Source organism: Lontra canadensis, unplaced genomic scaffold, assembly GCF_010015895.1.
Source record: "Lontra canadensis isolate GAN:19392208 unplaced genomic scaffold, GSC_riverotter_1.0 scaffold108, whole genome shotgun sequence".
NCBI classification, from domain to species: Eukaryota; Metazoa; Chordata; class Mammalia; order Carnivora; family Mustelidae; genus Lontra; species Lontra canadensis.
The window spans coordinates 81,303-103,696 of NW_022631102.1; the positions used below are offsets into that span (position 1 = coordinate 81,303).

A 22,394-nucleotide genomic window follows, 5' to 3' on the forward strand; every position below is an offset into this window, starting at 1 on the left:
CCGGGCGCGCGGGGGCGCGGGGCGCGGGGCCCGGAGGCGGAGGCGCGGGGCGCGGGGCGCGGGCGCGGGCGGGGGGCGGGCGGTTTAAAGGGGCCGCCGCCGCCGCCGCCGCCGAGGCCGCCGAGGCCGCGCAGGGACCGAGGGCCGCGGCGCGGGCGGGAGAGGAAGAGGAGGAGCGGCCGCGGGCAGGGGAGGGGCCTCGGGCGCCACCGCCCACCGCGCGGCCGTTACCCGGCCGGCCCTCCCCGCGTCTCCGCGCGCCCCTGCCGGGGGTGGGGGTGGGGGGCCCCTCCGCGCGCCCGGCCCCCGCGCTGGACCCTGCGCGCTCCCCCGGGCGCGTCCTTCCCGGAGCCCCCGCCGGGCCCTCCCCGCGCGTCCGCGCGCGCCTGCCAGGGTGAGCCTTCCCCGCGCGCCCCTTCCTGGGTGGGTCCTCCCATCCCCCCAAACCCCCCTAGCAAGGGCTTCCCTGGGCCTGGGGCCTCCTGGCGTCCCCGGCGCCCTCTTCCCGGAAGGGTCCTCAGCCTCACCCGCGCCCCCTCTCCCCAGGTGGGCCCTCCCGGTGCCTCCACACCTGGGTCCTGCCAGCATCCCTGCTGCCCCTTCCCGCAGGGGTTCTCATCACCCCCTCCACGCTGGTCCAGAGGCCTTCCCAGGGCCTCCCGCCCCCTCGGTCCCACTCTCCCTTCCCTGGGGACGGAGGTTCTCCAAGTCCCCCACTGGCCTGAAGCTCAGCAGCCCAGCCTTGACCACAGGGCTGCGCCGCACACCTCCCTTCAGGGCCTGGGTCTGTCCACTCATCCCAGCGGTCTTTGTCCCCTGCCCTCACTGCCCAGCCCCCAACCCCCATCCATGCTTGGATAGTGGTGGTGCCTCCAGCCACCTCCATAGGGGCTCCTTCCCCACCCCAGCTAGTGCGGCCTCCCTGAACTGTGGCCTGATGAAAAAGCCAGAGGCGGGGGTGTGCCACTCCCAGAGGACGCCCTCTGGAAAGCTGAGACCCATGAGGTTCGGGAGGAGGAAGGCGACATACTCCAGGAATAGGGAGGCTGGAAGGGCTGTAACGTACCCAACACACCCGTCAGGATCACTAAGTGTGTGTGTGCGTGTGCGCCTGTGTGTGCACGCATGTGTGTGTGCACACGTTTCTGCGTGCGTGTGCGTGCGTGTCTGTGTGCGTGTGCACGCGTCTGTGCGCGCGGGCATGTGTGCACGTGCCTGTGTGTGCATGCGCGCGTGTGTACATGCATGTTGCTTCAGGTGCAAGGACTGTGGAGAATGCGGTGACCACGGGGAACGGGCAAGACTGGTGGCCCAGTCGGGAGGAGCATGAGGTAGAGGGTGGAATCCCAGGAGGAGAGAAGCAGGTCCCAGTGGGAGTTTGTAGCCAGGACTGACATCACTGCTGGGGGCCAAGAGAAATGTCATGTTTGGGCCCCCAGGTAGCTGGTCTGAGCACTACCGTGGGTTAATGCCCTTTACTCCCAGGGGGCAGGCCTGTGGCTGGAGGGAGATGATGCTGAGGGACACCCCTGTGGGGCTTGGAGGGAAACATTCAAGGGGTGGGGCCCCCAACTACTGGGGGAGGCCCCTAGGGACAGACCCGGAGGTCCCCAGAGCAGAGCCCAGAGCAGGTGCTGGGGTAAAAGCCAGGGGTTCCAAGGAGGGCAGTGAGCTGCAAGTGGAGCCTGCCCCGGGCTCCAGGAAAGGAAATGCTCTGCGGTCAGCAAGCCCAGCCCAGGGAGCCCTGGTGGATGGCTGCGGGGTGGGGGTGGGGTGGGGGAGGGGTGTCCCTCCCTCCCCATAGGCCCCCTTCCTAATGCCCTGGCCTGAACCTTGAACCCCCTCACCTGGACAGTGACACTGCACCACAGAACCTTCCAATACTCGACAAGCTGACCAGAAAATTAGAACTACCAAAAAATACCCAGGCAGCCTTTGGGCATGGAGAGAGCATGAAACTTCCTCCCTTGGAAGGGCCTGCTTCTGCCTCCATCCCAGAAACAGGACGGGCTCCGTCCTGAGAAGTGTGGCACTGGCCCAGCCGGGGAGGGCGGCTGACCGAGAGTTGGAGGCTGACTTCCTCCCTGTGAGTGGGACGGAGGACAAGCACGGCATGGGGTGGGCGGCCTGGCCGAGGGGGTCCAGGGTCTCAGGGAAGACATCCAGGCCCCGGGCTTCCCCACGAAGGATAGGGATATGGCCCTCCCGAAGCCGAGTGACATTTACTGAGGCCTGGGACCCCACAGCACACAGCTGCTCCAGCTGGGGCCTGCCTTCTGCCCCTTCCAGACTAATAAGAAGAAGGGACATGGCCCGCAGTGCCCTGCCCTGCTCCCAGGCAGGCGGCAGATCTCAGGTGAGCTGCAAAAGAGACTGTGAACCCGCCCACTTACAACCTCGCGGATAGACGCTCCGGAGATGGCTCCTGGCGTCAGAACAGGAATGAAGGCCTGGCGGCCACCTCCACTCATCCAACAACAGAGAAACTGGAGGAGGGAAGGAGGGCGGGGGCGAGGGCCAGCTGGAAACCCCGGAGAGAAGCCACCAGAAGCTGCAGGAGTGCGGGAGGCTGCGGGAACCTGGGCCGCACTTGCCGTCCGTCATCGGAAGCCCCAGTACTGGGTGACCAAAGAGCAGGATGGGAGCAGGCGTTAACGTGTGAAACTGCTGCTGGAATCAGCCCGGAGCAGCGAGGGGCAGAATGTGGATTACGGGTGCGGGAAAGGCTGGAGATACTTGGGGGACGAGACAAAGCAGCTAAAACAATAACTTACTCAATCCTGACTTGTGACACACCTGGCGGGCAGGGTTGGGGGACAAGGTCTCTGCCTCCAGGGGACGCACAGGCTAGCGGGTGACGGCTAGAGCTGTGAGTAATGCAGGCTACAAAGGACACAGGGAAGGGGACAGAGGAGTCACGGTGAGGGGCACAGCGGTGGAGAGGACCCAGGACGCTGGTGGAGGAGGAGGCCCCTCAGAGGGACAGGCGTGCACTGGGGGGCTTTGGGGCACCCCCGGGCGGCAGCATGGTGAGGGCCGAGACGAGCAGAGGCAGAGCACTGCAGAGAGCACTCGGGGATCTGCAGGAAAGGCCGGGTGACGAGGGGCCTGCACGCTCCAGAAATCCAGACAGAGCGGCGTCTGCGCGGAGGCCCATCCTGCCTGAGTCACTGGGCTTCAGGGGTCCCTGGGACTGGCTTTCGGAAAGCAGGTCACATGCAGGATAGAGTGGCAGCTGGGCCCGTGCTCCTGCAGCCACGGGGCACGGACACCAGGCTCTGAGGGAAGGCCAGCCACCCTGGCTGAGAAAGCAGGGTCCCCACCCCTTCTGCGGGGAGACCTGTGAGCACCACGAGGAGCCCCAGAAGCGTAGCTCTTCCGGCCACCAAGGGCTGAGCTCACGGGCGGCCAGTAAGGGTGTAACCAAAGTGAAGACTGAGCGGCCACGTGGGGCTGGCGAGCTCACCGCGGCCTGGGGGGTCCGGGCGGGGGGGGGGGCGTCGGTGCAGGCCCGAGGCCCGTGCCAGCCCCCAGCCGGAATGACAGTCCCGGCGGGCGGGGGCGGGGAGCCCAGCGCCAGCTCCTCCGCGCTGTGAGCCGCCTCAGCCCGCACTGTGTCAGGGGAGGGCACAGCCAAAGCCACGTGACACCGTCTCTTGATTTTTTGCAATTTCTAAAAATAATCTTAGGAGAAGCTTTTAAATTTGGGGGGAAGACGCATTCATTAATTCAGCAATCCTGTTTTCCCTTAAAATTAAAGTTTCTTAGGTTTGCAGGGAGGGGCTGTGCGCTTGCTCTGTGTTTCCACGCGCTCTCCTCGCTGCCTGGGTCTCTGGAGGTACCTGGGTAGCCTTCTCCGCGCATCCGCAGCCTGATCTTGGTGCGACTGTGGGTGAGACTTTTCAAACCTCACTGTTGAGTAGTGAGTGCGTTCTCGCAGAGCCCACGGAGTCCTTCTTTTCAGCAGGGCCGGTGCTGGCCCTCGGGAGGACACAAACAACAGCCCCAGCGCACACCTGCTTTCCTCCTCGCGGTGTCTACGGCCGCCTGTACTGCCTGCTCCGAGCTGACCTCCCTCGTGAGCACAGACAGGTGAAAGGACGCAAGGGACTCGCGCGGCCAGCGGGGCAAGCCTGCCGGTGGGACACTGTCCACCTTGCCGCCAGAGCACTCCAATGCCCCCCCCCCCGGGATGTCCCCAAAGGACCTCCCTCCTCAGAGGTATCCCCACATGGCCCCCCACATGGGGATGTCTCTGTGATGGGGGGGTGTTGTTCCTCCCGGAGCATGAGGAGAGACCCACCTGGCTGGAAGGGCACGGGCGGTGAAGAATGGACACCGGGGGCGGGGGGCAGCGCCTGGGGGAACCGTCGGGAAAGCATCTCTTCTTTCTTTAAGATTTGATTGATTTATTTGACAGCGAGAGACAGTGAGAGAGGGAACACAAGCGGGGGGGAGGGAGAGGGAGAGCAGGCAGGACCTGGGATCATGACCGGAACCAAAGGCAGACACCCGATGACTGGGGCCCCCGGGCGCCCTGAAGCGTCTCAGGCTTGGTTTCAGCTCAGGTCACGAACGCGGGCTGCGGAGACGCGCTGTGCTCAGGGGGGACTCTGCTTGGGATTCTCCCCCTCCCCCAACTTGCACTCTCAAAATAAATGCAATCTTAAAAAATAAAAACAAAGAAGGGACATAGGTGGGGGTGGCCCAGGAGACGCCCCCGCCGACTGCTGCGGGCCTTAGGCTGCTCGTCCTGCCGACTCCCGCTGTGCTGCTGGGGGACCCTCTTCTGTCCCAGGGGCTCCGCGCAGGTGCTATTCCCAGCTGGGGCTGACCGTCCTTGGTTGCTGGGGGGGGGTCCCATGTTCTGTGGGATGGGACGCAGCACCCCCAGGTCTACCCAGTCGGTGCTGGGCCCCGGGGAGGGCACGGCACCCCAAAGAAGAATCCACATCTTCACCTCAAAGCTGTGAATGTGCCCGTGGGGCCTGGGACGGCTTAGCCATGACGGTGGAGCAGCAGCCCGCAGCGCCGGGGGCCGACAGAAGAGGCAGAGGCCCCAGAGAAGATGGGGCGTGGGGCCCACAGGGGCCACGCGGCCACCCTTGAAGGCAGAGGAAGGGGCCACACGCCAAGGCTAGCAGGCAGCTTCCAGAAGCTGGAAAAGGCCAGGAACGGGTTCTCCAGAAGGGCCGGCCGCCGTGCGCACAGCCTGATCCTAGGCTGGTGAGGCCCATTTGGGATCTCTGCGGAGCCCCAGCCAGGGAACGTGAGGACAGGCCGTCTGCGGCGGTGCTCTGCTGGGGCAGCAGCAGAAACCAGAGCTCTGGGCGACAGCAAATCCATCCCCCGGTGGTGAGTGACCCCTGTCCTGGGCACCACACTCTACCGGACAGGGTCACTGGGAGGGTCCTGAGGCCTTAGTAACCATGGTAACCACGCAGGAGGCAGCTGAAGACGCTGCGCGGCTGGGGTCTCACCGCCCCACCCAAGGCCCCTCTGCTCTGCTGTGGGGGTGGGAGTGCCGGGCCCCGGGCAGCAGGCTCCCGGCCCAGCAGAGGTGCCGAGACCATGTGGAAGGCAGAGGGCCGGCCGTCGGGGCATCCTGGACTCCTCACCATCTGACTGCAGCCTCATGACCCGCCCCAAGCAAGACCAGAACCGGTAGGTCAGCCCGGTGACCCTCCGGACCCCGCTCCGTGATAAAGAACTCCAAAGCCCTTGTCACCTCTATCTGACTGTTGGCACTTCGGCTCCCATTCTGCACTGGGAGCACTGCTGGGGGGGTGGGGGGGTTCCTTCCTGCCCAGCTTGGAGCCTGGCCCATGACGCCCACCCCGTAGTTCATCATCAGAGATCCCTAAAGAGGGGAGAAGGGGGTCATATTGTCCCCCAGGCCTCAACCTCAGCCTGCCCCTCCGGACACAGGCCACAGGTTCTGGGACCCAGGGAGGCCTAGTTCCTGCCCACACCCCAGACCTGGGGTTCCTCACCTCATCTAGCCTGAAGTCCCCGCCACCCAGCTGTCCCCACACAGAAGCCCGTCAGCCTCTGAGAGTCAGTGGCCAAGTCCCGGGGACGGCTCCCACCCCCTGCTGCTGTCCTTCCATGGCCCTGGAGGGCTGGGAGCCTGCCATCACCCCTGCCTTCCCTCCTCCCGCTTCCAGTCCCCCTCCAGCTCCAGCTCCGCCAGTGCACTCCCCCACATCACCCGGGGCTCAGAACCCTCCACCCACCCCTCAACCCCCAAAAGCAGACGCTGGGATGGGCCCAGGGCCCGCTCTTCACAGCTTCCCATGGCCTCTGTCCGCCAACCACTGTGTGGAGGTGGGGAGGCACCCCTCCTTCAGGAAGCCTCCCTGTGCTCAGCACCCCCTGGCTTCTGCTCCCCCAGGGTTACACAGGCCCCTTTGGACCTACTGCAGGCAGGGCCCAGCATGAGAACTGGTGTCCCCCAGCTGGGTGAGCACTCGTGCCCAGCAGCTGATGGCCTCAAACTCCCCACCCTCCTGGAGGGCCAGCAAGGGAGTTGCTCATGAACTGGGCTCTGTAGGGGCCCGTGAGCCATCATGCCCTCCTCCCCCTTCGCAGGCCAGGCCTCTCTAGGCAGCAGGCTCTTCCGGTACCACCCCCCACCCCCACCCTGTCCCCCAGGCCCCTTCAGGGAGCCTCCTGGAGGCTGGGCTGGGGCAGGGCACCCCCCCCCCACCAAGGTGGCCTCCAAGGTCTCAGGGCTGCGTGTTCTAAGGAAGGGGCAGTCACGGGGTCCTCCTGGGCCTGGGTTCTCTCATCCCTGGGCTCACGAGCTCCCGCGGGAGGTGAAGAGGCCGCCGCCTACCCCAGGCCCCCAGGAAAGGCACTGGAACACAGACACTGGGCTGAGTCGTCTCTTAGGAGGGCAGTGACCTCGAGACCTGCGCCTTCGAAGTCGTGGTCTGCCAGAAAGACGAGCTCCGGGCCAGGAAGGCGTGGAAGGCGTGGGCGGACTCAGAGGACCTCAGTGGGTGGGGCAGGAGCACGTCCTTGTCCACGTCCTCGGACACCAGCTGGGCCACGAGCTGCGCAATGTCCTGGGGGCAACCGCGGGGTCAGGGGGCGGGTCCAGGCAGGGCCTGTGTGTTGCCGTGCCCCCCGCCCCCCCACTGCACACCCTGTAGTGGGGGTCAGGCCCGCCGGTGCCCGGCTCCTCCCCGCCGTCCTGCGTGGCCAGCTGCCGGCGCTCCTCGATGCTGACGCTCCCGCGGCGGCTCGCGGGCCTGCTCTCTGGGGGCTCGCACACCTGTGTGAACAGGGGCGCGGTCGGCACCAGCCACACCTGTGCTCCCGGCTCCCGCGCCCGCCGACCCTCAGCACCGCACGGAGAGCAGCCCACCCGCTCCTCCCCAGGATCCGGCTCGGCCTGCAGCAGCTCCCGCCTCGGCGCCCGGCCCCACCGCCGGCCACTTTTCTGCGCAGGGGTCATCCCCAGACAGGGAGGTCCTCACAGCGGCGGCCGCGGCCCTTCCCACCGGGGCCATGAGGTGGCAGGCAGTAGCGGTCCTCCAGGCTGGCCTGCAAGAGCCTCAGGAGAGATGGGGTGGAAGGGGCTACTCCTCGAGCCTCCCAAGTCAAGAAAAAGCCGCAGGAACCGTGAGGACCGGTGGAGAGGGTGGCCAGGGGCCAGTGTGGAGGCTCAGCACAAGGCAGGAGGCTGGGACGGCGTCTGTGACCGGGAAAGACCAGAAGCCGCAGCCCCGCGGCACCGTCCCCCCACCCCGCCCCGGCAGAACTTCCCAGGTGGGCTGTATGCGACAGACCCTCGCAGACTCTGGCCAGGCCTGGGGATGCCCCCGCTCCCTCCTTGGGCAGGGGGGTGGACAGCCGGTCACTGTCTGCAGTGCCGCAGGGAGCTAAGGACAGAGAATTGAGACACGCGCAGAGTGAAGTCCCCATTCCTCAAAGAATTAAAACGAGAATCCCCGGTGGGCCCTGGTGGGTGTGTAGCCGCAGGAACCGGCAGCAGGCCTCACAGAGACACCGCACGCCCAGGTCACAGCAGCACGGCCCACAACAGACCAAAGGCTGTGGGAAAACCCAGATGGCCGTTGCTGTGTTCCCTAGATGGGCAGGTGCTGGCCGCGGACCACGATTCAGCCTTAAAAAGGAAGAAACGTGGCTGAGCCCTGAGGACACTACGCCGAGTGACACGGGCAGGTCACCGGAGGAGAAACCCTGTGTGATTCCACTCTGGGTGTCCCCAGAGGAGTCAGATCCACAGCAACGGGAAGCAGATGGGGCAACAGGGCTGGGGAGCCGCCCCCCCCAAGTAGACAGGGACAGCATCAGAGTCACGGAGCAGAAGTCCTGGAGATCGGGTTCCGACAACATGAACGTACTCAGTGCTGCTAAGCCATATACTTAAAAATAAGAAGCAAACCCCCCAAAGTGGACATTAGGGCCCAGAGACCCCCACGGAAGGGGACGTGAGGGCACACAGAGACCTGGGCCAGCCACAAGCCGAGGAGGAAAGCCAGAGAAGGAAGCGGCGCTGCTGGCACTTGGGTCTGGACCTCGCAGCCTCCAGACCTTGAGACAACACATTTCTGTGGTTTAAGCGTCACCCCCCCCCCAACCACCACCAAAAAAAAAAAAAAAAAAAGTGAAGCCCCCAGACCCTCTTTCCACTCTGCACCAAGATCCATGGGGCCTGGCTATTCCCCACATCCTCCCAGGAGAGGAAGGTTCTTTCCTGGAGAAAACAGGCGGCCTGACAGACCCCAAGGGTGGGGCGCCCAGGGCAGAGCCCCCAGAAACCTCCCCCCTCCCAGCCCAAGTGCCTGACCACTAGTGAGGCTGCCCCCACGCGTGGAGCCTCAGGCCAGCCCCCCGTTCTGCTCTTCTGCACTGACCAGGAGCAGGTGTGGCCTCTGCCAGGGATGAGAGACTCGGGGGACAGGAAAGAGCCCCCCCGTCCCATAGCTGTTGTTCTCCCAGACACAGATGTCCCCAAAACAGAAAAAGGGGGGGATGTGGGAGAGGACCACTCAGACGGCAAGCCGGAGCTCTTTAAACATGCAACTGTGTCCACAGGGAAAGCTCCCCACAGGCGTGGCCGGTGGCGTGGGGTCCCTCCCTCTGTCCGGCAGTAGCCCTGTGGCATCGCCCACCAAACTCCACCCCACTCCCCGCAGAGCAGGGTGACTGGGAGCAGAGCCCCTGCCCCAAACCCGCCTCTCAGGTCTCCGCCATCCACCACGGCCGCGGCACCCCTGGAGGACCTCTGAGACGGCGCGGCAAGCGGGGGACACAGAGATCCTGCTGACCTCAGGCCCCTGACGGAGGGCGAGCAGGAGCACACGGCGGCTCAAGGAAGTCGTCACAGAGCCGGTCATTACAGCAAACGCTGACCGCGAAGGCAAGGACTGGCCGAACGCCAGAAACAAAGACACAGTAAGCAGGAGCCGGAAGAAACCTGGAGACTGCGACCGCGTAGGTCAGCATCCAGGCACTCAGATTTCGGGAGAGAGTCGGGGAAATGAACACGCACATGCGCTTCCCAGAGACAAGGGGGTGCAGCGGCAGACCGTGGGAGGAAGCAGACGGGGGCGTGTGGGAGCTGCAGGGACCCGCAGAGACGGTCGTGGGCCACATGCCGAGGACCTGAGGCCACACGGTCGCGGGCATCACGCAGAAACAGCAAGGGTTAGGGCCATGGAGTAATCCACGTCCTGGAAGAACGGGACTTTCCACCGAGAGTTTCCACCCACAAAAGCACCACGCGAGTGCGGAGGCTGAACGGGACGTCGGAGCAGCTCCACAGTCCGGAGCTCAGACCTCTCCGGGGCCCTCCTTCCCAGGCCCTCCACCAAAAGGGGAGTAAACCAGCACGGACAGAGACAAGGGCCCAGGAGCTGGGGTCCTGCAGAGGGCAGGCCAGCAGGGGCACTCCAGATGAGAGGCCTTGGGGGGCAGCCTCCCCTGGGAACAGAGCTGGCCTCTGGGCTCCCCAAGTGTGGCTTGCGGGGCCCCGGAGCAACCACAGGCAGTTGTCCACATGCCTGGGGCTCTGAGGTGGACTGAGCTGTGGGTTCAGCGTGGGGCTTTGTCGCCAGCGACGCAGCAGCTCCGGGTGTGGCTGGGGTCCCCGAGGAGAGGGTGCACGGTGAGGACAGGCCCCGAATCCCAGAATCCCAGTTTGCGGTGGGAATGGCCACGAGAGCTGGAAGCTGTGGGCACCGGGCTGTGCCCCTTGTGACCCCCAAGAGCTAGGGCAGGGCTGTCCTCCTAAGTTACACAAGCACATGTGTTAAACAAATGGTCCAAATTTTGGGGGTGCCTGGGTGGCTCAGTGGGTTAAAGCCTCTGCCTTCGGCTCAGGTCATGATCTCGGGGTCCTGGGATCGAGCCCCGCGTCGGGCTCTCTGCTCAGCGGGGAGCCTGCTTCCTCCTCTCTCTCTGCCTGCCTCTCTGCCTACTTGTGATCTCTGTCAAATAAATAAAATCTTAAAAAAAAAATAGCCCGTGGTGAGGCAGCGTGATCTGACAGACCAGGAGGAGGATGCACCGCCGGCCGCAGGCAACCGCGCTGCCCCCAAACAAAGGGAAGGAACATCGCACACGTCAGCCGCGCTTTAGGCCAACAAACAGACGTGCCAGCACAGGACGTGTCCGGGTCGCATCGGGTGGCCACAAGACAATGCAATTAAAAATTAACAGCAGAACCATACTGGGGCGGACCTTCCAAAGCACCCCTAATCCGCCCCGAGTGAAAGGGGAAGCGAGGCCACAAGCCAGCTCCCACAGACACGAGCAAGGATGCAGGGCGCACCGGCTGCCACCATGGACAGGACCCCAAATGCTGGAAAATTAGGAAAAAGCCCCAGGATGGGTAAAGCAAGCAACTCAAGCAGCGAGGAAGAGAGCAACAAAGTAACTTCACCAAAAGTTAGAGGCAGGAGGAGGAAAGATTAATGAGGTTAAATGGAAAAAAAAAAAAAAAAAAAACAAACAAACAGACGCCACAGGACCGGAGGCCTCGCGGGCCCAGCGCGCCCCATCCCACAGCCGCCCCCTCCTGCCGAGCATCGCCCGCTTCCTCCGAGAACTGAGTCCATCGCTCACACGCCTTCCACTCCACGCTGAAAACCGCCTTCCCAGGGCCCGAAAGCGTCTCTCCATAGAATCCAGTTGGTTCACGTTCGAACGTTGTGCGCGGAATGAGCAGTTTCTTCCAGACCGTCTCCTCAGATTTTTGTGTCTTTGCACTAACCTTTAAAGACTTTGTCCGACTTGTAGGATTTCCCAGCGTGGATTTAGTGTGGGGCCCCGGTAGGAACCTCCCCACCCGCTCCCCAAGCTTCCGACGCCGCCGTTGCGTTGTCCTGGCCCGACTGTGGTTTGGTTTTCACGATTGCTGTGTTTGATCTTCGGAATGGGCAGCCAGCCACCGCCCTGTTCCTGGAGAAGTCTGTCCCCCGCTGTCCCATAAGCCCCAGACTCACACAGGGACTAGTTTTCCAACTATTTGCCCTGGACTGTGGATGTCTTGCCCGTGTCTGTCTCTCCCAATGCCATACGCTTCTATTTTATTTTAAGATTTTACTTATTTGAGAGACAAAGAGTGAGAGAGAGCACAAGCAGGGAGCGTGGCGGAGGGAGAGGGAGAAGCAGGCTCCCCGCCGAGCAGGGAGCCCGCCGCAGGGCTCGATCCCAGGACCCCAGGATCATGACCTGAGCTGCAGGCAGAGGCTTAATGACAGAGCCCCCAGGCGCCTGGTGCCGTAGTGTCAGTCGCTGGAGCTTAGAACTGACAAGCAAGACCCGCTCTTATCCTTCCAAGTCGTTGCAGGGTTTCTTTTCCAAATAAAATTTCAAAACGAAAATCCTTATTCATTCAAATAGTATCTTTACGGTGCAGTGACACGTGTGTCTTTGGGCTCTACATAAAGGAAGCCACACTCCGCACACGCCGTGCTCGTGCTTTCTGCAGCACGACCATGTCTCCTGGGTCAGCCTGCTGCTCGTGCAGGGGCCCCACCCACTCCCCCTCCAGACCCAAAGGCAGAGTTTGGCACCAAAGCACGCCAGGAGCAGATGGGAGGCTGTTCGTGGGAGGTCTCGGTCCCACGGGCTCAGAACGTCCCCGCGCTTAACCCACTGAGCCACCCGGGCATCCTTATTTTCCCCTCTTCTTCACAGATTATTTTTGCAGGACGATGGTCACGCCCCCGTACGGACATGTCTCGTCCCTCCTCTCCGATTACTGCCAAGAGCTTAGCTTCGTGTCTGGCCCTGCGTCTCGCTGTGACGGCCCTGGGGACAGACTCCTGTCACTGCTGCTCTTGGGGCTTGCTGGGCCTGTGGCTGTGGCTGCACTGCCCATGCCCGCCAGCTTCCGGTGGCAGCTGGCGAGGGGCAAGGCTGCCTGCCCGCGCCGGCACCGGCGTGACCGCCGCGTGAGCCACTGCGGAAGCGGGCTCTCCAGCCGGTCCGGTTTCCCAGCGGCCGCAGCTCCAGCGTCTAGGCTGTAACCGGACAGACCAAAGCCAGTCAGCCCCCACATCCCAACCGACAGAGACTGGCACAGACGTAGTTGTTCTTTTGAGCTGCTGAGTCTGGGGGACATTTGTCCGGTGCAGCAGGTAGTTGATACCTGGACAGAGACGTAGGCACGTTTAGGGTAAGACTGTCAACACTCATGAAAAGTTCTGTTTTTTTGAAAAACTGGTATTGCACCAAAGAAGGTACTTGGGGGAAATCTGGCAGGTTTAACGTGTTGAATGTTCCCGTGAAAGGAGATGGCACAGACTTCCGTCAGCTGCTGTCGGCGCTGCTGGGCCCCAGGGTTCGTCTCAGGAACGGATTCATTCTTAGGGACTTTGCAGTTTCTGTTGTGAAAGGGAATGAATCCTTTTCTCCCCACTGCATTTTCTGCTCGGTTATTTTCGGTGTACTGAGAAAATAAGTTTTACTTCTTTTATGTTTATTTATTTGAGAGAAAGCGAGTGAGCCAGAGAGCACAAGAGGGGGGGCACTGGGGGGGAAGCAGGCCCCCCCGCTGAGCAGGGAGCCCCACCATGCGGGGCCCGACCCCAGGACCCTGGGACCACCACTGGGGCCGAAGGCAGACGCGCAACCGACAGAGCCACCCAGGGGCCCCCAGGAACTACCGAGCTTCCGAGGGAGGTCGCCCCCGGCCGTGCTCTTCCTGGTGGTCATCTCAGCGGCTCACGCGGGGTTCCAGCCGGTAACGGGTCAGCTGCAGATACCGGCCGTTTCGCGTCTCCCTTTCAGGTACTCACAGCGCGCTCCATCTCCCGACGGGGGCGCAGGCTCGGGGTCGGACGGGCCCATCATCGTGGCGACCCTGGGCGCCCGAGAGTCGGACCGAGGCTCCCCAGAGCAACCGTGACACGTCACAGACGCGTCCATCGCGTCCTGCCTTACTCGGAATCCGTCGGCTTTCACCGCGGTAATTATGCCTCAGTTAAGGAATAATCAATAGGTTTTTATGTCTGTTTTAAGGAAAGATGCTGGAATTTACTACCGTTATTTTCCGTATCTGTTGAGAGGTCACGTGCTCGTCCCCCTCGCGAATGCAGACGACTTTATCCCGTGCGCTTCTCGAGTCCTTCATCGTTTCACACGCCGCGTCACATACTCGCCGGGCACCGGGGCACGGCCCCACCCGCACAGCTTCCTCGGCGGGTGGGGAAGAGACAAAGTGCTGGCTCCCGGGGGCACAGGCACGGGGGCTGCGGGGTCAGGCCGGACCTTTAGTCTTTCAGGTGCTGCCTGGTTTGACCCACTCACCACATACGCAGCTCTCCACGGTTTGTGCCGCACTCCCACCGGCGCCGGCACGCCGTTCTCCTTCTTTCCCCTGCCCCGCGGCTTGGGTGCTGTCGGGCAAAGCCGCTCCAGGCCAGGCAGAAGCGACTCTGCAGTCGTCACCGCACAGGTGGGGGGACTCACCTCCTAACGGCCTGGAACTGCCCACCCCAAGTCCTTCACAGAGCGAGTTTCTGGGGCCACCTGAGAGCTTCCTTTGTTGTCATCGGTGTCTCCGTTTTTTTTCTTTTTGTTTTTAAAGATTTTATTTATTTATTTGACAGAGAGAGAAGGATCACAAGCAGGCAGAGAGAGAGAGAGGGGGAAGCAGGCCCCCCGCCGAGCAGAGAGCCCGATGCGGGGCTCGATCCCAGGACCCTGAGATCATGACCTGGGCCGAAGGCAGAGGCTTCACTACGGAGTCCCCCAGACACGCCCCTCCCGTTTTCGAGAGGAGGGGTGGTGGCGGGGGTGAGTGCCGTCCTGTGGTTTTGGTTGGCATCCTCTTGGACTAGTGACGCTGAGTGCCACTCGACGTTCTCGATGACGCCTGCTGAACAGGAGAAAGGTCTGCTCAAGCTCTTAGCCCGTTTCGGACTCAGGCGGTCTCGTCCGGAGCTCCCTTCTCTGTGCATTCTGGACCCTACTCCCTTCCCGGGTGTGCCATGGGCAAAGGTTTTCCTCCCGTTCCGCAGGCTGACTTTCCACTCTGTCCATACTGTTTGAAGATCTAAAGGTTTTAATTTGATGGACCCTAATTTATTTACTTTAACATTTGTTGCTCGAGCCGTTGGCTATCATGTCCAATGTAATGAAGGTTTCCTGTGTTTTGTTCCAGGAGTTTTGTAGTTTCTATGTCTTTGAACATCTTGAGTTAGTCTTTCTAGGTGTCATCAGGCAAGTCCAACTTTCGGGTCTGGGTGCAAGTCCAGAGTTCGCAGCACAGCGTGCGGACAAGACGGCCCCCCCACCATGGAGCATCTTGGTGCACTGATCTCTAACTTTGCCCCTGGTGTATGTTTTGACTCCCTGAAAGTTGGTGTTTTTTTTTTTAAGCTTTTATTTATTTATTTGACAAGCAGAGATCACAAGTAGGCAGACAGGCAGGCAGAGAGAGAGAGGGGGAAGCAGGCTCCCTGCTGAGCAGAGAGCCCGATGCGGGGCTCGATCCCAGGACCCTGAGATCATGACCTGAGCCGAAGGCAGAGGCTTTAACCCACTGAGCCACCCAGGCGCCCCTCCCTGAAAGTTCTGTTGGTTTTCCACATGTGGTTTAAGGTGACTGCCTGCTCTCTCCTGGCTCCTGGACTCGGAGGCCAGAAAGGCCACCCCTGCACCTGGGGTTCTCCCCGGTGTTCAGTGAGAGGCACAGCTATGACTGTCTTCCCCGCATCTGCATGGCTGCCCCACAAGACTTACTTGAAGTCCGTCTCCCCCACCTATGCTAAGTTCTGCGGGCATTTGGGTCAATTTCCAGACTTTCTTCTCAGTCCTGATGGTCACGCGTCACGCGTCAGGACTCCGGCTTCGTGGTGAGAATTCACATCTGCTACGACTGGACCTATTTTTGGTTTCTTCTATTTTACCGGTTTGCCGTACCGAAAAAGACAAGACAAACGTTCGTTTCTAAAGTTCATCTTTCTTCAGGCATCTCTACACCCAACGGGGCTTGAACGCACGACCCCGGTATCAAGAGTCGAGCTCTCCTCACCAGGCACCCCAAATATTCAGCACCTTTGCTGTCCAGGACACTGAACTGAGAAAGGCCTGAGGACCCTCCGTGCAGGTCTTCTCCTCCGGGAACGGGCGTCTCTTCCTGTCGCCGGGCCTCTGGGGGACACTTTGGGGGCGTTTTAAAGTTTCTTTCAGGGACGTTTGCCTACTTCCTGACAAGTTTGCTCCCGTTTTCTGATTGGCCTTTGTCCTCTTTCTCCCCGACTCTTTATAACTGTGCGGGCCACTGCCCCACGCAGCTGCGAGGACCCTCCTCCCCGGCTGCCCAGGGCGGTTCCGGTCCCTTCTCCCAAACGAACAGGCCGTCATGTCCCCCGTGGTGCTGCTGTCCCCTGCGTTCACATCCCTCCGGTCTGGCCGCGTGGCCGATTCTCCCGCGATGGCGCAGGCCGCCGGGAGGACGAGGCGCACCAGCAACCCCGTCTTGCTCTGCTCCCCCGGCCCAGCTCAGCTTCTGGCTTTACCCTCCTTGGAGACACAGCGTCTCCGCGAACGCCTGGTGTCCTCCGGCGTCGGCTCTACAGAACGCAGCACCCAGGCTGGACTAGCGACGCGGCAGACCGGGGCTCGGCGGCCAGGGCAGCCACTGCATCTGCTGCCCCCGCACACAGGGAGCCACACACAGCTCTGGGCGTCTGGCTTCTCTGCTCCCGAAGCACCCCGGGGCGGAGCCGCCGTCCCCTCTCACAGCTCGGGGGCACCGGCAGCCGCTCACCCATCCGGGGTGAGGTCGGGGCAGAGCGCGCCTCCAGCGTGGGGCCGGCACAGGCACAGGCCCTGGGAATGCCCGGGTCACCACTGCTGGGGACGGTCCCGCGGCCCCCCCCCACCCGGCCTACCCGTGCTGCCGCCCTCCCGCCCGGGGTGCAGGCGCTGGGGAGACCGCGGGGCCGCGGGAAGAGCGCGCGTCCCGGGTGGGCCCTGCCGGAGGCCGAGGCCGAGGCCGAGGCGCCCCCGCTGCCGCTCGCCGGGCCAGCCCACCTGCAGGGCCAGCTCCCGGGTGCAGCTTACCCAGTCCTGAGTCCGCGCCTGCTGCCCTCCGCTCTGGGTGCTGGGCCGGCCCCAGGCCCTGCTCGGGCTCCGGAGGGGCGGGGCCTGCCGGGGCGCCTTCCCCGCGGGGCCATGAGACCAGGGCTCCCGACGGTCCATCGCCAGCCCCACAGGCCGCCGGGCTCTGGGCAAGGTCACCGCCGCTCCCTGGACCCCGGCCACGGGGGCCGCGTCAGGCTCCGGCAGCCCCTTCCAGCTCCTGGCCCTCCAGCCGGGCAGGCCTCAGGCCAGGGGGGGCCGCGGGTCCCAGGCGCGCTGCGGCCGCCCTTTCTCTCCACAGGGTCACCCCGCGCTGCCCCCTGTCCCGGGCCCAGGCTCCCCACCTGGCTCCAGCCCGCGGGGCGTGCGTCCTCCCCCGGCCGCCGCGGACCGCACAGAGGACCCCGACCAGCCCCAGAACGAAGGCCCGCGGCGCTCTCCCTCCTCCCTCCTCCCGCTCGCTGTGACCTCACCTCGACGCGGCCGCACCACACCCCAGGGGGCTCTGCGGGCGAGGCGAGGGCGGAGCGGGGCTCCGGGCACGGGTCAGGGAGGCACAGGGCGGGAGGCCGGGAGGAGCGAACGTGCGGGAGGCGGCGGCCGCGGACGGCGAAGCGGGGCGCGGGGGCACAGGACGGGGCGAAGGGGCTGAGGGTAGAGAGAGGTGCGGGGCAGCGGGTGCGCTAGCGGCATGGGGCGGGGTGGGGCGGGGGCGGGAAGGGGTGCGGGCGGGGGGCTGCGGGCGGGGGGAGGGTCCTCCCCGGGGCGCGCGGGCGAGGAGCAGCGGTGCGGCCCACCGCCGTCCCCGCGGCTCTGAGGGGGCGGAACCGAGCGCGGCGGAAGTTCCGCTGGGGCTGTCCCCGCCCCGCCCCTTCCGCTTCCGGCCTGCGCTGCGCCTGCGCTGTGGCCCGAAGGGCTGGTCGCGGCCCTGTGTGCGGTGGGGCCTGGCGCGCTCAGAGGGGCGTCCCCGCAGATGCCTCCGTGCTGCGCCTCTGGAGGGGCAACGAGGCGTAGTTCGGAGCTCGGGGGTCCCCGGCCGGAGCCCCACAGGGCCTGCGCTTGCGCCCCCCGCCCGCAGCCATTGGCCTGCAGGCTGTGTGGCCTCCGTGACCCTCCCCGTCCCCCCGCTCCGCCCCCGCGGCGTCCCCCCGCCCGCTCCCCCGCGCGGTGCCCCCACGCCCCCTGCGGCGGAACCTCCGACCGCACGTCCCCCCCGCAGCACCCCCACGGTCCCCGGGCCCGGAGGAACCACACAGCAGGGAGGGACGAGGGCCTGGGGTGCCCCAGGTTTATTAGTGTCGCATCAGCACCGTAGAACAGTCCGCGCGGTCGCCTCCGTGACAGGTCAGACTGTCCCCGAAAAGACTGTTTACATGAATCCTGTTTTCCACGTGGAAGGGAAAAGAGCCCGAGCCACACGCACGTCCTAGAGACCGAGCAGTGCGGGGAACCGAACGGTCTGCACAGACGGGGCCCCCTCGCCACAGCGCTAGGCCCCCGCCGAGGCCGGCCCGCCCGTAGACTCCTGCGCCCATGGCGGCCGGCCTGGAAGGGGGCGGGGGCCGGCATGGGCGCTCAGGCGGCTGACCCCGGGAGCGGGGGCCCCGTCTGCTAAAGAGGAACCTGCTCCAGGACAAAGGCCAGACCCTGAGAGCAGTCTGGTCTCCCACCTGGGGGCGAGGACACTGCGGCAAGGCGGTCCCGGCCGCTCCCCGCGCCGCAGCCATGACAGGGACTCAGGACACTGGCTGGCATGCCCTGAGGACACAGTGACCCAGGGGGAGAGCGCGGGAGGAGTGAGGAGGCGGTGGGACCCCACCTGGCCTGGGCCTTGCCCAGTGGTGATGGGTGGCTTGACCCTTGAGTCCCAGGTTACATCTGGTCGCCCAATGGGCTGAGAACCCTTAGTCTGAGGGGACTGCTTCTGCCTGGGACCCCGAGCCCCATGCTGACCGCTGCACTCTGGCTCCGTCACAGATGGTTTTGGCTTCTGAGTCCTCTTCCTTGGAGGGACAAAGTGCTTTTCCGTGGATCCTCAGAATAGCTCCATGAGGTAGGCAGGGGAAACAGGACCCTCCCTGTTTAGCAACTGGGGAAGCTGAGGCACAGGGTGAGCACAGCCCAGGTCTCTGAGGGAGTCACAGTGGCTGGGACTGTGTGCATGACCTCCTGGGCCTGGGGACAGTGTGGTGGGTGGGCCCCGTGGCACTTAGAACAGGACAGACTGTAGCCAGCCTCTGTAGGCCAGGGGCATAGGTGCTCCCCTGCGTGTCTGAGGACATAGCTGTGGAAGTGGACTTGGGGGGTGTGGTCCCAGCAGAGGGACACCCCCCCACCACAGCCGGAGTGGACATGACTTCCCCCACTTTGGTTCCTTTCTCTCAAGTCAGTTCTGCGGGTAGAAAGTGAAGTCAGGAGTCTCACCTGTCCCTCCTTCCTGCTGAGTCACTTTTGGAAAGGAACCTTGAGGACCAATGACCAAGGCCCTGAGGCCCAGCAGCGTGAACAGGGCAGGGAGGCTCAAGGTCCCAGGGCCTGCTTCTGAGGGTAGCTGCTGGCAGATGCCACAGGCCACCAGAGGCGCCAGGGCACAGTGGCCTGCACCCTGCCCCATCCTTCCAAGCCAGGAGCTGTCAGGGGAGGAGTCTGGGCCCTCGGGGAAGGTCTTCTGCCTGCACGCACCCCTGAGGCAGGGCCACACACAAGGCCAGACCCGTGTTCCCTTGTTCCCTAAGTAGCCCAGGGGCACTAACCGTGAGGCTGACACCCTGTATGGCCTTGCAGGAGGAAGTAAGTGGGTAGGTCACAGGGAAGAAAAATGGGCCATGGCTCATCCTCCAGGAGCAGACCTGTTGGTGCCATGGGCTGTTGGTGACGCCCGTCCTCTGGAAGGACGGGAATGTGCTGCAGCCTGCGGCCTGCCTTTGGCACTGTGTTCTGAGCATAGCCGGCGTGGCCCCCTGGGGGGCTGCCAGGGTCCCGGGGCCACAGCTGCCAAGCATGGGAACTGGTGGGCTCTTCCGTGCACGGCGGGCTGCAGGGCTGTGGGGGGAGCAGTGGGATCGGGCTGGGCTCTTGCCGCAGGTGGGAAGGCAGGGGGCGATGCTGGCCCCCAGGCTGGGACCCAAACCCACAAACTTGCTCGAGGGAGCTTGGCCCAGAGAGGCTGGGGGGAGGAGGCCAAGTGGGCTGGGGCCAGCGATGGGGGCCACTGTGCTTGCTAAATCTGGGACAGGGATGACCAGTGGAAGCATGGTGATGGCTCCAGAGTGGCCAGAGGGACAGTGAGTGGGGGGCTGGGATGTGGGACCGCACTGGCTGGCTCTGCCCCAGCCCCAGGGGCTGCTGGGACATCGGAAGAGCAGCGTCTGGTAGCTACGTTATAACATGTATTTAAAAGCATTACAAATGTCTGCTACTGTAAAACCTCCGCGGCCCCGCAAGGCTGGAGTTTATTGGGAACCACAAGTGGGCGGTGCTGGGGCGTCTCGTGGCCGCTGGACAGCTGCTCAGCCTCCATGTTCTGCTCAGGGCACTCCCGACGGGAGGCCGGCCTTCAGCGTCCAGCCACCCAGCTCTGTGCCTGCGCACACAGGCACCCGCGGATCTGTGCGGCCACCCGCCTGACCCCAGCTCCCTGAGGAAGCAGAGTCCTGGCTTTCAGGAAGGACAGGACGCGAAGGTGAGGACCCTTCTTGCTGGGGGGGCTCGGGAGGTCCTGAGGCTGGAACACACCTCGTGGTTCTCCAAGCTCAGTGCTGCCCGCCCGACCTCCCCACGCCTCCCCCGCCCCCCTGGCACATCTGGTTAATGGGCAGAGCAGTTAATGGGCTCCAGGGGTGGGGGCTCCTGGCGAGTTTCCGGGTGGAGAGCACATTCATACTAAGACTGTTTTTCTTTGTGTTTTTAAGGGTCTCTGTAGTAAACTGAAATGTTAACAGAAAAGCAGCTGGGCCCTCCCGGCGCTCGCCGTCCAGGGCTTCGGGGCAGGGCTAGCAGGCGGACTTGGAGTGTCCGAAGATGCAGATGGGGAAGTGCTTCACGTGGGAGGACCACTGGGCCGCCAGCTGGAAGAACTTCACGTCGTTCCACTCCACACCGTCGATGAGGACTGTGAGGACAAGACCACCTGACCCGCCTGCCCCCCGTGCCCCGGCTCCCCCAGGGACCCCAGGTGCCCGTGAGGCACGCGCCGGCCAGTCCTCCCACCGCCATCCACAGCCCCGCAGCCCCTGCAGGGGTGTGCTGGGTCAAACACCCTCCGCTTAAACTGGAAAAGCCACGGAGGAAGGCAGAGCCGTTCTCGACCACGGTGGTCATCAGACTCAGACTCATGAAGAGAAAACCGCTCTGGGCTCCGTTTTCTGAATTAACGAGTTGCAGAAAATCTTCTATAAAAGGTCTAAGATATAAAAATCAATCTTAAAAGAAGGGAAAGGGTTGAGAAATTCTTTCTCAGAATTGAGAAAGCTGTTCTGTGCATACACATGCTTTATCCAAGTGGGTTCGAAGCTGGCATGCGTGACACCCACTGGGCAGCAAGACGGTTTGCAGAGGTGACGTTCAGAAAGCTTCCTCTGGTTCACTTGCGCACTTTAGACAGAACCAACAGGGACTTGGGTCCAGGACCCCCTCCCGCGGGCTCCCCACGGAGGGCAGGGCCTGTGGACGAGAGACGCCCCGAGTCCCGGCCCCGGCGCTCACCCCGCAGCATGTTCTGCTGGTGCTTGGCCGTGCAGATGAGGCGGCTGATGCCCTCGATGCACTGGCTCTTGGACTCCACGTCCTTGTCCTTGGTTTTCTTGGGTAGAAACATCACTAGGAGGGAAGGGCTGCAGGGCTCAGCCATAGCCCTTGGGGCCCTGCTGACCTGAGCCGCCCACACCCCACTGAGACCACAGCCGTCAGCCCTCCCACCCGCCCAGGTAGCCTCTGCTCGCTGCTCGTGGCCGGGGTCAGAAGCGGTCCCCAGACCCGTGGCGACCTTGGGGCCTGTCTGGCCACCCTTCCAGTTCCCCCACCAGCCGGGCCACCCCCCACCTCACCCTTCTTGTTCTTCTCCTTGGTGACCACGGTCATGGACATGGTGGGCGTGGCTGCGGCCTCACCACTGCCGGGCAGCCTGCTGACCTGGAGAGACCGGAAGGTGCACTTGAGCGTGTTTTTGGTGGCGGGTAGGTCCTTCTTCTCCACCTCTCTCTTCCTGTCTGCGGGCGGAGCTGCCGTCCAGTAGTCCACCTGCAGCCCCATCAGCTCGGCACCAATGCCCTGGCTGCAAAAGCAGAGGGGGCCTCACTTCTCTGTCCTCACTCGGCGGCTGGCACAGGCCAGGGGAGGGGCCCACTGGCGCCTGGGCTGCCCGTCGCCAGGGGGCCACCAGGGTTGGGGTGGGGAGCCCCAGTCCTGGAGCCTCTGGGGACACACGGAGGTCACCCCGAGCACCTGGGCTGGCCACCCGCCTGCTCTCTCCAGCGACCCCTTCGGGTCTGGAGGGCCAAGGTCAACTAGCTCCATGGGAGGTGTGGTCCCCATGGGAGTCGGGGGCAGCCCTATGACCCTGGGGCCCACGGGGGTGGGTGGGAGGAGCTGCCGACCACCTCCCCCGCTGGCTCCCACAGCGGTTACCCACATCCCCGTCTCCCGACCCCCGTCTGCAGGCAGGGTCCCCCGTTCACTTGGTCTGTGTGGTTTCTGTCCCTAGCGCCCCCAGGACTGGGGAGGGGACAAGTCTCCCGAGCCAGCCAGGACCTGTGCCACCCCCACCCAAGGGGACGCCTGGCCCCCCGCAAGCCTGTGTCTTCCCCAGGGCTGTTCGGAGTGTC

At 63.9% G+C, this 22,394-nt stretch overlaps 2 protein-coding genes and 1 long non-coding RNA gene across 7 annotated transcripts in view; 1 reads left to right on the forward strand and 2 right to left on the reverse strand.

Moving 5' to 3' along the window:
- The first annotated feature begins 2,012 nt into the window (after positions 1–2,012).
- On the forward strand, positions 2,013–10,925 carry LOC116856277. The gene is made up of 3 exons (XR_004380517.1): positions 2,013–2,024; positions 7,635–7,639; positions 10,827–10,925. It is a non-coding gene; the product is annotated as an uncharacterized LOC116856277 (long non-coding RNA).
- On the reverse strand, positions 6,832–16,759 carry TEX22 (testis expressed 22). Its single transcript, XM_032839653.1, has 3 exons — positions 16,555–16,759; positions 7,151–7,279; positions 6,832–7,070 (listed from the first exon to the last, which is right to left on the reverse strand). Exons 1-3 carry the CDS (start codon positions 16,690–16,692, stop codon positions 6,891–6,893), a joined length of 447 nt encoding a protein of 148 aa, XP_032695544.1. The 5' UTR covers positions 16,693–16,759; the 3' UTR covers positions 6,832–6,890.
- Positions 16,760–19,983: 3,224 nt separating this feature from the next.
- Positions 19,984–22,394, reverse strand: part of PACS2 (phosphofurin acidic cluster sorting protein 2) — a 53,725-nt gene continuing 51,314 nt past the window's right edge. For 4 of the 5 annotated variants that reach the window (XM_032839639.1, XM_032839637.1, XM_032839638.1 and 1 more), the window contains 3 exons: positions 21,618–21,844; positions 21,277–21,390; positions 19,984–20,683 (listed from right to left, as the gene is read on the reverse strand). In XM_032839639.1, coding sequence (XP_032695530.1) covers positions 20,565–20,683; positions 21,277–21,390; positions 21,618–21,844 — 460 coding nt within the window. In that variant the 3' untranslated portion in view covers positions 19,984–20,564. Of the gene's footprint in view, positions 20,684–21,276; positions 21,391–21,617; positions 21,845–22,394 lie in introns of those variants that run through there. The other variant, XM_032839640.1, reaches the window with a different exon arrangement.